This window comes from Ictalurus punctatus, chromosome 28 (assembly GCF_001660625.3).
Source record: "Ictalurus punctatus breed USDA103 chromosome 28, Coco_2.0, whole genome shotgun sequence".
In the NCBI taxonomy this organism is placed as follows: Eukaryota; Metazoa; Chordata; class Actinopteri; order Siluriformes; family Ictaluridae; genus Ictalurus; species Ictalurus punctatus.
The window spans coordinates 9,302,765-9,315,500 of record NC_030443.2 but is presented as its reverse complement, the minus strand read 5'-3'; the positions used below and the strand labels follow the sequence as shown (position 1 = coordinate 9,315,500).

General features: G+C 37.3%; 1 protein-coding gene across 1 annotated transcript; it reads left to right on the top strand.

The window, feature by feature from the left end:
• The first annotated feature begins 79 nt into the window (after positions 1-79).
• On the top strand, positions 80-12,429 carry LOC108259776 (myosin heavy chain, fast skeletal muscle). The gene is made up of 41 exons (XM_053676852.1): positions 80-191; positions 587-625; positions 1,492-1,710; positions 1,805-1,948; positions 2,114-2,270; positions 2,371-2,398; positions 2,478-2,589; positions 2,738-2,830; positions 2,991-3,054; positions 3,138-3,236; positions 3,320-3,423; positions 3,505-3,643; positions 3,800-3,918; positions 4,006-4,155; positions 4,245-4,415; positions 4,506-4,806; positions 4,897-4,967; positions 5,047-5,134; positions 5,302-5,419; positions 5,513-5,636; positions 5,747-5,883; positions 6,111-6,366; positions 6,486-6,728; positions 6,835-7,011; positions 7,096-7,241; positions 8,100-8,190; positions 8,310-8,699; positions 8,781-8,907; positions 9,089-9,207; positions 9,300-9,496; positions 9,577-9,760; positions 9,863-10,028; positions 10,163-10,287; positions 10,425-10,733; positions 10,814-11,017; positions 11,098-11,223; positions 11,308-11,478; positions 11,703-11,807; positions 11,888-11,983; positions 12,077-12,208; positions 12,341-12,429. The coding sequence occupies exons 3-41, from the start codon at positions 1,504-1,506 to the stop codon at positions 12,359-12,361; spliced, it is 5,811 nt and encodes a 1,936-aa protein (XP_053532827.1). The 5' UTR covers positions 80-191; positions 587-625; positions 1,492-1,503; the 3' UTR covers positions 12,362-12,429.
• The last annotated feature ends 307 nt before the right edge of the window (positions 12,430-12,736 follow it).

Here is a 12,736-nt window from a genome sequence, read left to right as displayed (position 1 = left end):
GAGCAAAAATGATCTAAATATAAACACAGAAGAGAGCTATACATATCAGCATCTAATGTTTCATTTCTAAGCCATATTAATGTGACTTGACCATATATAACTTTTGCTTGGCTGGCAAGATCATTCCAATAAAAGCAGCTGTAAGGCCCAGGGGGAGACTGCAGTGAAGATCAGTCAAGTCCTTGAGTGTGGTGAGATGCATCTTCATTTATTCTATATTTAAAAATTGTATTACATAAGCTTTTAGCTATTAGCTATAGCTAAATTAAAGAAAAAATATATATATACAAACTTTTAAATAAGTGCTATATAATGCTACTGTAGATGATAAGCACAACAAGACAGTAGGGACCAAAAGCTTGAAAATGTGAAAATACTTCTTAATAATTTTGCATTATTTTTTTAAAATAATAATTAAAAAATTCATTACAAATTATATTATCAGCAACAACTTGAGTGAAAGGTAGTATCTAAGAAATATTTACATGAATTTAAGGATTTCTTAGTATTTTTTGCTTTAATGACAGTATGCATTCGAGAGATGATTATTATTATGGTTATCATATTTTATCTTTTTATCTTACAGGTTTGTTAGAAAATTCTTCAGCTTTGGGAGAAGAGACAGGTAAATTGAAAACTAACAGCTAAGACGTTCTAAACAGTGCTCCAGACTAACATTTGTGAGGGGTGGCACTGGCCCTTAATTTGGTAGTACCAGTCGCAGGGTGGGGCAAGGAAAAACAGAAACAATGAAATTACACACAAACATGTTTAATGCATTAATAAATACATTACAAATAAATACAGATATTTTTGTTGTTTATCCATAACAAAAATCACTTTACCTGTAATGTACTCTTAACACAACTTACAATTACTTAATATTTCTTAATATTACATTATTCAAACAAATGTCTGAAATTAAACAACAATATCCATTGAATACACACTTTCTGTTTACTCATCTTCTCATTATTTCAACTACAATAACTTTAAATTCCATCGTCTTATAAAATAGCTTTACATAGATCTGTACGGAGGCACATTAGAACATTTCAGCAAATTTATATTTATATATATATATATATATATATATATATGTGTGTGTGTGTGTGTGTGTGTGTGTGTGTGTGTGTGTGTGTGTGTCAATTTTTGTCAACTTCAAAAAGGTCGCAATGGCAGGAAAAATGCTCACAAAATGCAACCATTTGGTCACAGTCTGGAGCCCTGTCATTCTCAGGGAGTTTTTGTCTTTCCGATAAGAGAATGCAACACAATTTTGCATGGATAACTATAATTCCTTTTATAGTAAAATGGATGCTAGAATTTGAACTTTTATCTTTAAAGACATGACATGTTTTCTTGTTATTAGAAGAGTTTGGTGCCATCATATTAAACTAATATTTTCTATACAAGTTGTACATTTTGTATTATGTTAATGGTTTTTATTTATTTATTTTTTACTACTCTGATATATTGTCTTCCTTGCAGTGAGCTGCCATCATGAGCACGGACGCAGAGATGGCCGTTTATGGCAAAGCTGCCATTTACCTCCGTAAGCCTGAGAAGGAGAGAATTGAGGCTCAAAGCAAGCCCTTTGATGCAAAGGCCGCCTGCTATGTAGCTGATGACAAAGAGCTATACCTTAAGGCTACAATTAAGAGCAGAGATGGTGGCAAAGTCACTGTTGAATTGCTTGAGAGCAAGGAGGTGATAGTTAATTATGAAATGCATAACATTCAAACTTCATAACAATATATATATTTCATTCACACTAAATGTTCATTATTTGAGTCTCTTATAGTCAAGAACAGTTAAGGAGGATGATGTCCACCCGATGAACCCTCCTAAGTTCGATAAGATTGAGGACATGGCTATGATGACTCACCTCAATGAAGCCTCTGTGTTGTATAACCTCAAAGAGCGTTACGCAGCATGGATGATCTACGTAAGTTAAGCGAAAGTACTACACTACATAGTAACTTCACAAGCTAGTAACAAAAGTGATTATTTCTTCCTATGAATTTATGACCAAAAGCTGCTTACTTGATAGGATTATAACACTTCTTTAGAAAATCTTGTATGTAATCATCCCTGTCCATATCTACTTCAGACCTACTCTGGACTTTTCTGTGCTACTGTGAACCCCTACAAGTGGCTCCCAGTGTACGATGCAGAAGTGGTGGCTGCCTACAGAGGCAAAAAGCGCATGGAAGCCCCACCTCACATCTTCTCTGTGTCTGACAATGCCTATCAGTTTATGCTCACTGGTAAGACATATGTAATAATTAAGATATTAGATTATACTACTAACTGCTTTTTTAATATAAATTATATGGAATTTGATTTTATTTTATTTTCATCTCACAGATAGGGAGAACCAGTCTGTCCTGATTACGTAAGTACCTGTGAGTACATAGAAATAATTAAAATTCTCTTTTTTAGTATCATTAAACATTTTATTTAATGTATACCAGTGGAGAATCTGGTGCTGGAAAGACTGTGAACACCAAACGTGTCATCCAGTACTTTGCCACAGTTGCAATGCAGAGTGACAAGAAGAAGGATCAGACTTCCGGCAAAATGCAGGTATGAATTGAACTCCATTCTCAATCTTCACGGCACTCCTTTTTTGAGGGTTAGGATTTTTCGGGTTTTTATATTCTTTGTCCCTCTAATTAAAACGGAATGTCATAAAAAAAACACATTTAACACAATCAAAATTATCTTGTTGCAGGGATCTCTTGAAGATCAGATCATTGCTGCCAATCCTCTGCTTGAGGCCTATGGTAATGCTAAGACTGTGAGAAATGACAACTCTTCTCGTTTTGTAAGTTTGATTCTATTAAACTCAATACACTTCAGCTACACTATTATATAAACTGTGAAGTTTATATACAGTTTATAACATGTTGATCTCATGATCATCTCATGTTGATGCTCTGATTTCTGGTAAAACTGACACTAAATCATTTGTTTTGCTAAACCAGGGTAAATTTATCAGAATTCATTTTGGCACATCCGGCAAACTGGCTAGTGCTGACATTGAGACATGTAAGTTGACTAATTAATACATCAGTGATGGTAGTTCTACTAGTCTACCTTTTGTAGATAACATGGGCACATTTTCCTAACAGATCTGCTGGAGAAGTCTAGAGTATCATTCCAGCTTCCTGATGAGAGAGGATACCACATCTTTTACCAGATGATGACGAATGAAAAGCCTGAGCTGATTGGTAAGGAAATATAATATAAATGTTGTCTTTGCTCAGCCTACACTAGCTGAAAATTAGTTTTAACCACCATCCTTGTTCCACAGAAATGACGCTCATCACCACCAACCCCTACGACTTCCCCATGTGCAGTCAGGGTCAGATCACAGTGGCAAGCATTAATGATAAGGAGGAACTGATTGCCACAGATGTAAGGGATTCTTGCTAATAGGTCTTACGTTGAAATACTTTAAGAATCCTTATGGCTCTAACTATTGTCATTATTTTACAGACTGCTATTGACATCCTGGGTTTCAGTGGTGAAGAGAAAATGGGCATCTACAAATTTACTGGAGCTGTTATTCATCATGGTAATATGAAGTTCAAGCAGAAGCAGCGTGAGGAGCAAGCTGAGCCTGATGGCACAGAGGGTGAGACTGACCTATATTCAAGAGTTCCATTTATTATGGTCTCATAAATGAAAGCTCTGGTCCTGTGATTCAAAACACACAACATTTCAGCCATATTTTTGTCTTACTTAGATTAAAGTGTATGTATAATGTGTATAATTTTGCTACTGTTAACAGAGGCTGACAAAGTCGCTTACCTTCTGGGTTTGAACTCAGCGGATATGCTGAAGGCCTTGTGCTACCCCAGAGTAAAGGTTGGAAATGAATTTGTGACAAAGGGTCAGACTGTGCCACAGGTACGTAATCGAAAGCATTAAAAAGCTTTTTGTAAATGACACAATAGGGTCAGTAAAAGAAAGCTGATGAACAATTTGTGCTTTTAGGTATATAATGCTGTGAACGCATTGGCCAAATCCATCTATGAAAGGATGTTCTTGTGGATGGTCATACGTATCAACCAGATGTTGGACACCAAACAAGCCAGACAGTTCTTCATCGGTGTGCTGGACATTGCTGGGTTTGAAATCTTTGATGTATGTGTCACGTAATTTTAAAATGTTCACTTAAAAATTTGTTTGAATCAGGTTGAAAACCTACAAAGTGTTAACTTCCATCTTTCCAGTTCAACAGCATGGAGCAGCTGTGCATCAATTTCACCAATGAGAAACTGCAGCAGTTCTTCAACCATCACATGTTTGTCCTGGAGCAAGAGGAGTACAAAAAGGAGGGCATTGTTTGGGAGTTCATTGACTTCGGCATGGACTTGGCTGCTTGCATTGAACTTATTGAGAAGGTGTGGTTTCCATGCAGGTCATTATGTCTTGTACGACATTTGCAATATCTAGAATGTCTCCTCAAAACTACTTTTCTTGTACTGTAACAGCCCATGGGTATCTTCTCCATCCTTGAAGAAGAGTGCATGTTCCCCAAGGCTACAGACACCAGCTTTAAGAACAAGCTGTATGACCAGCATCTTGGCAAGTGCAACGCTTTCCAGAAACCCAGACCTGCCAAAGGCAAAGCTGAGGCCCACTTCTCCCTGGTTCACTATGCTGGTACCGTGGACTACAACATCGCTGGCTGGCTGGACAAGAACAAGGACCCACTGAATGAGTCTGTTGTGCAGCTGTACCAGAAGTCTTCTGTCAAACTGCTTTCCACCCTATACCCACCTGTTGTTGAGGGTAACTTCTTTTATTTTAAATACAGACTTAGACTAGTTACTTAGATGTATGCTTAAAAATGTAATTGTGTTTCTAATTTAATGTGCACAGAGAGCGGTGGTGGCAAGAAGGGAGGCAAGAAGAAGGGTGGTTCCATGCAGACTGTGTCCTCACAGTTCAGGGTTTGTTACACTTATAGTTCTTTAATATCAAGTTAATTCCATTTTAAAAATGAATACCAATAGTATGTTTACTACACAGGAGAACTTGGGCAAGCTGATGACCAACTTGAGGAGCACCCATCCTCACTTTGTGCGTTGTCTGATTCCCAATGAATCTAAGACTCCAGGTAAAGTTTGAAACCTAATGTCTAAAAGATAAAACTGGACTGATGTTATTGAATATTAGCAGAACTACTCCAAAGAATTTCAATGTCAGTATACCCAGTGTGAGCTGTGCAAACAACAAACACTATTGACTTGATAATTACCCCAATTCCTTTATGGTCTTTATCAGGTCTTATGGAGAACTTCCTCGTTATCCACCAGCTGAGATGTAACGGTGTGCTAGAGGGTATCAGAATCTGCAGAAAGGGATTCCCCAGCCGAATCCTCTATGGTGACTTCAAGCAACGGTACAAAAAAAACCCCCACCATATTATTAGTGTGTCTAGTTGTTTTTTTTTTCTTGTCTTATAATGTTGAGATGATACATTATATTTTTACAGATACAAAGTGCTGAATGCCAGTGTTATTCCTGAGGGCCAATTTATTGACAACAAAAAGGCCTGTGAGAAACTTCTGGGCTCCATTGACATTGACCATGACCAGTATAGATTTGGACACACTAAGGTGAATATCCTTAAGTGCCCAAAAAGAGAGTGCTTCATTTTCTCTATCTGTACAAATTTAAAATAAGAAATTGAGGGCCAAGTGATACAATATCCTGCCATTTAATTCAGGTGTTCTTCAAAGCTGGTCTGCTGGGTACTCTTGAAGAGATGCGAGATGAGAAACTGGCTTCTCTGGTCACAATGACTCAGGCTCTTTGCCGTGGTTTCCTCATGAGAAGAGAGTTTACAAAGATGATGGAGAGGAGGTATTTTATAATGTTATCCATACCTTTGAATAATAACTATTTATTGTACTGTTAATGTCACCAGAAACTGTTTTACACTATAAAAGTAAACAATTCATACACACATGTACTTCTGTGAACGAAACATGTAATTATTCGGTAGACCCTCTTTTTTTTTTATCCCAATGACTTTTAAATCAGATATAAATTCAGATAAAATGTAGAAAAGAACCATTTCTATTCTCCAGGGAGGCCATTGACACCATCCAGTACAACGTCCGCTCATTTATGAATGTCAAACATTGGCCATGGATGAAGGTGTACTACAAGATCAAGCCCCTGCTGAAGAGTGCTGAAACTGAGAAGGAGCTGGCCACTATGAAAGAGGACTTTACAAAATGCAAGGAAGATCTTGTCAAGGCTGAGGCCAAAAAGAAGGAGCTTGAAGAAAAGATGGTGGCACTGCTGCAAGAGAAGAATGACCTGCAGCTTCAAGTTGCATCTGTAAGATTTTTCATTAATCTGTGAATTTAGTTAACAGTAAGTTATGTAAGTCTAAGGCCATTTTACTTCCAAAATGTTAGGTTATCTAATGAGAATTTTTTATATTGCACAATATATAGGAGGCTGAGAATCTCTCAGATGCTGAGGAGAGATGTGAGGGTCTGATTAAGAGCAAAATCCAGCTTGAAGCTAAACTCAAAGAGACAACTGAGAGACTGGAAGATGAGGAGGAGATCAACGCTGAGCTGACTGCCAAGAAGAGGAAACTGGAGGATGAGTGCTCTGAGCTAAAGAAGGACATTGATGACTTGGAGCTCACTTTGGCTAAAGTGGAAAAGGAGAAACATGCTACTGAAAATAAGGTTTGTACTATTTGTACAGACAGCATAAAAAATAAACTATTCCCACTTTGTTGTTCTAATTAAATGATTTCTTGCAAAAACAATAATTATGTTCTCAAAAATGCAGGTTAAGAACCTCACAGAGGAGATGACCTCTCAAGATGAGAGCATTGCCAAACTCACAAAAGAGAAGAAAGCCCTCCAAGAGGCACATCAGCAAACCCTTGATGATCTTCAGGCAGAAGAGGACAAAGTCAACACTCTGACAAAATCCAAGACTAAGCTTGAACAGCAAGTGGATGATGTAAGTTACTTGATACAGAATTGCAAAATTGGTTGCTCACAAGTGATTCTGCACCACTTAAATAAATATTTTGTGTTTTTACAGCTGGAAGGTTCTCTTGAGCAAGAGAAAAAACTCCGCATGGATCTAGAGAGAGCCAAGAGAAAGCTTGAGGGTGACTTGAAACTGGCTCAGGAATCCATCATGGACCTGGAGAATGACAAACAGCAGTCTGAGGAGAAGCTGAAAAAGTAATTATATAGCAAATTAGAAGCACTAATAGCACTAATAGCGCTATCATCTCGTATTTTATATAATATATATATATATATATATATATATATATATATATATATATATATATATATATATATATATATATATATATGAGAGAAAGGTATGATGAAGGCAATTTAAATATTTTATTTGATAAATTTAATATATATTAATTTTATATAATAAATTTAAACATGATAAAGGCAATTTTTCACGCTATCAGCCATAGGCCGATAGTTTAAAAACATCCGATAATCAGGGCCAATTGTATCCTGTCAATCAAAAGAGGGTGGGAAAACACTCCTGTGTTGAAAGATGACAAAACTGCAGTTTGTAAGCTCTGCACTGCTAAAATTTTACACCAGAAGTGAGTAGCAGTGAAGCAGGAGTTTCAGTGTCAAGTCTAATTTTTTTTTTCTCGCGCTGAATTTAAGGGCCAGTACACCATTGAAAGATTTAATTGAAGATGAGTTGACAAAAAGTATATATTGCACAGAAAAGTATATTTGTAAAGTAGTATATTTCATATCCAGTTAATGTTAATATATTAAATGTTTATGTTTATGAAATATTTTTATGTATGTATGTATGTATGTATGTGTATATATATATATATATATATATATATATATATATATATATATATATATATACACACATACACATACATACATATATATACACACACACACACACACACTGTATATATTTATTTTATATATATATATATGTATATATATGTGTGTCTGTGTGTGTGTGTGTGTAGAGAAAGAGAGAGAGAGGGGATATATTGCTATGTACGCTGAAACAAAGTTATTGTTTAATTCTCTCAGGAAAGACTTTGAAGTAAGCCAGCTTCTTAGCAAGATTGAGGATGAGCAGTCTCTTGGTGCTCAGCATCAGAAGAAGATCAAGGAGCTTCAGGTATTTAAAAGTCACTGATACAAAACCAAATGAAATAAGTGTGCAGCCAATAAGTAACTCAATTACCTCTACTTCATTATATGGTTCTTTACAAAGGCGTGGTTTTCTGTCTATAATAGGCCCGTATTGAGGAGCTGGAGGAAGAGATTGAGGCTGAGCGTGCTGCTCGTGCCAAAGTTGAGAAGCAAAGATCTGATCTCTCCAGGGAACTTGAGGAGATCAGTGAGAGGCTTGAGGAGGCTGGTGGAGCAACTGCAGCTCAGATTGAAATGAACAAGAAGCGAGAGGCTGAGTTCCAGAAGCTACGTCGTGATCTTGAAGAAGCCACATTGCAGCATGAAGCAACTGCTGCTGCCCTTCGCAAAAAGCAGGCTGACAGTGTGGCAGAGCTGGGAGAACAAATCGACAACCTGCAGCGAGTCAAGCAGAAGCTTGAGAAGGAGAAGAGTGAATACAAAATGGAGATTGATGATCTCTCCAGCAATATGGAAGCTGTTGCTAAAGCTAAGGTTGATACTTTTATTCAATATGTGCAATACCAAGGTTACAGATTGGAATGTCCAGACAACTAAAAGTAAATTTGTCAATAGGCAAATCTTGAAAAGATGTGCCGTACCCTTGAGGACCAATTGAGCGAACTCAAGACCAAGAATGATGAGAATGCACGCCAGGTTAATGACATCAGTGTCCAAAAAGCCAGACTACAAACTGAAAATGGTAATATTGTTTCATGGGTTGGCAATATATTACTTCACCCAAATGTCAAGCTACCTTCATGGGAATCCACTGTCAAATGTCTATTACATGTTAATTACCCAGAACAATTACCTTTCATTACATTTAATTACATGAATCTAAAAAACATAACTAGTTTAAAGTTTGATCTGCAATCAAACAGGTGAGTTTTCACGTCAACTGGAAGAGAAGGAAGCTTTGATTTCTCAACTGACCAGAGGCAAGCAGGCATTCAATCAGCAAATTGAGGAGCTCAAGAGACAGCTGGAGGAGGAGGTTAAGGTAAACATGTAATGAAATTCTTCCACATTACATACATTACAGGTGTTATGCATTTATTAAGGAATAATGGACAAATATATTTTTCGTCACAGGCAAAGAATGCCCTGGCCCATGGTTTGCAGTCTGCCCGTCATGACTGTGATCTCCTCAGGGAGCAGTTTGAGGAGGAGCAGGAGGCAAAGGCTGAATTACAACGTGGAATGTCCAAGGCCAATGGCGAAGTTGCTCAGTGGAGAAATAAATATGAAACTGATGCTATTCAGCGCACTGAGGAACTTGAAGAAGCCAAGTAAGTTCAACACAAAGCGTTCATAATACTGAAAGAATGGCTACAAAATCACACCTAAGACAAAATGCAATTCTTAACAGGAAGAAGTTGGCACAGCGTCTGCAGGAGGCTGAGGAACAATGTGAGGCTGTGAACTCCAAGTGTGCCTCTCTGGAAAAGACCAAACAGAGACTGCAGGGTGAGGTGGAGGACCTTATGATTGATGTGGAAAGAGCCAATGCCTTGGCTGCTAACCTTGACAAGAAGCAGAGGAACTTTGATAAGGTAAACAGTGACTTTTGTTGAGAACTAATTGAGAATTTTCACATTTCCATTGGTTGTCTTTATATAAGCTTTTACTAAATAACTGTTGCATCTGTATCAAAGGTCCTGGCAGAATGGAAGCAGAAGTATGAGGAGGGTCAGGCTGAGCTGGAAGGAGCCCAGAAGGAGGCTCGTGCTCTGAGCACTGAGCTGTTCAAGATGAAGAACTCCTATGAGGAAGCTCTTGATCAATTGGAAACACTCAAGAGAGAGAACAAGAATCTGCAGCGTATGTGAAAACAATCTTCATTGTCTCAATGCCAACAACTCTTTCATTGTCACTAAACACAATTTTTTAAAATCTTAGTTATGCCCAGATCCTTTGTTTACAATTTTGTGCTCCATATTTTTTTCTTTCAACAGAGGAGATTTCAGACCTGACTGAACAAATTGGTGAGACTGGAAAGAGCATTCATGAGCTTGAGAAGGCCAAGAAGGCAGTAGAGACTGAGAAGGCAGAGATCCAGACTGCTCTGGAGGAGGCTGAGGTATACAGAGAATAGCACACATGAGGACAGTTGATACCACTTAAAGATTTTTTGTCAACAACTTGATTTTGATGATCATAATTAAACAAATCTCTTATATCTTACTTCAAGTAAATTTTATTTCATTTCATTCACAGGGCACACTGGAGCATGAAGAGTCAAAGATTCTTCGTGCCCAGCTTGAGCTTAACCAGGTTAAGAGTGAGATTGACAGGAAGCTTGCTGAGAAGGATGAGGAGATCGAGCAAATCAAGAGGAACAGCCAGAGGGTGACTGAGTCCATGCAGAGTACTCTGGATTCTGAGGTTAGGAGCAGGAATGATGCTCTGAGAATTAAGAAGAAGATGGAGGGAGATCTCAATGAGATGGAAATTCAGCTCAGCCATGCCAATCGCCAAGCTGCTGAGGCACAGAAACAGCTGAGGAACGTCCAGGGACAACTCAAGGTTAGATTAAATTAGTACAATTCAGTGCTTTATTAAAACTCCACATATATGAAAAATGACATAATTGTCTTTGCTTTCAGGATGCCCAACTGCAACTTGATGATGCTTTGAGAGGACAAGAGGATATGAAGGAGCAAGTGGCCATGGTGGAGCGCAGAAACACTCTGATGTTGGCTGAGATTGAGGAGCTCAGAGCTGCACTTGAGCAGACAGAGAGAGGCCGCAAAGTGGCTGAACAGGAGCTGATTGATGCTAGTGAGCGTGTTGGATTGCTGCACTCTCAGGTATTACAAACTAACTTGTTTTTAAAAATGTGTATGACTGCTTAGGAAAGATAATATTATAATTTATACTTTCTTTGCAGAACACAAGTCTGTTGAACACCAAGAAGAAGCTTGAGACTGACCTTGTTCAAATCCAGAGTGAGGTTGAGGACACTGTACAGGAAGCAAGAAATGCAGAAGAGAAGGCCAAGAAAGCTATTACTGATGTGCGTATTGGTACAATTTAGAATGCACATAGCCAGTAGATTCTAAATGTTCAAGGAGAAAAAAATCTTGCAATTTCGCACTAGGCTGCAATGATGGCTGAGGAGTTGAAGAAGGAGCAGGACACTAGTGCTCATCTGGAGAGGATGAAGAAAAACCTGGAGGTCACAGTCAAGGACCTCCAGCACCGCCTGGATGAGGCTGAGAATCTGGCCATGAAGGGAGGAAAGAAACAACTTCAGAAACTGGAGTCCAGGGTAAGTCTTTTTTTGTGTGTGTATATATATATATATATATATATATATATATATATATATATATATATATATATATATATATATATATATATATATATATATATATATATAATTTTAACTAAAAAGCTTTTCACGATGTCCATGTCTCAGTGGCCCATTTTTGACACAGAGCAGGATTTGTATGGCAAGGAATGTCTCAGAATTTTATATATGAACTCTTCCAGGTTCGTGAGCTGGAGAGTGAAGTTGAGAGTGAACAGAGACGTGGGGTTGAGGCTGTTAAAGGTGTCCGCAAATATGAGAGGAGAGTAAAGGAACTCACGTACCAAGTATGTATAAAGTATGTCAAATGATAAGAACACTGTTCATATTAAAATGTAAACTAATAAAATAATTGTGTAATTTATAGACTGAGGAGGACAAGAAGAATATTACCAGGCTGCAAGATCTGGTTGATAAGCTGCAACTGAAGGTCAAGGCTTACAAGAGACAGTCTGAGGAAGCGGTGAGGCAAATCTGCCTAAGCATATAAGTGAGGAACGTAATGCCATTTCTAAAATATCAAGAAGTATAACTATCTATAACTGTTTGTATTTAGGATGAACAGGCCAATGCCCACCTGTCCAAACTCAGGAAGGTGCAGCATGATTTGGAAGAGGCTGAAGAGCGTGCTGACATTGCTGAGTCTCAAGTCAACAAGCTCAGAGCTAAGAGTCGGGATGCTGGAAAGGTAAACATACATGTTAAAAAAATATTTAGTATTCATTATTCTTTACATTTGGTTTAACAGGTAATTAGACCAAATAATTTTACTAAACATGCAGTAATCTCTCTCTCTCTCTCTCTCTCTCTCTCTCTCTAGGGCAAAGAATCAGCAGAGTAATCACCAACTTAGTAATGTTTTACTTATGGAAACAAACTTTAAATAAAGGCATTCTTCAAGAAACTAAATTTGATTCTTTTTTATTTATAAAATACCTGCAGTTTTATTTATATATGTATGTGTGTATATGTGTGTATATATATATATATATATATATATGTATATGTATATATATATATATATATATATATATATATATATATATATATATATATGTATATATATATATATATACATACATACATATACACACACACACACTCACACACATATACATAACACTGTGTTCTAAAAAAAGTGTGGTAAACATCTTAAAGCCAGGTATACTAAACAACAGATAATAGTGGAAAGTCACAACTGGGACATAGGTTAGAA

Bases quoted from the DNA above. Each gene is read 5' to 3' on its own strand.
- LOC108259776 (XM_053676852.1), top strand. From the start codon at position 1,504: ATGAGCACGGACGCAGAGATGGCCGTTTATGGCAAAGCTGCCATTTAC. The intron at 4,807-4,896 runs GTAACTTCTTTT...TAATGTGCACAG, and splicing joins ATACCCACCTGTTGTTGAGG to AGAGCGGTGGTGGCAAGAAG. The intron at 10,734-10,813 runs GTTAGATTAAAT...CTTTGCTTTCAG, and splicing joins ACGTCCAGGGACAACTCAAG to GATGCCCAACTGCAACTTGA.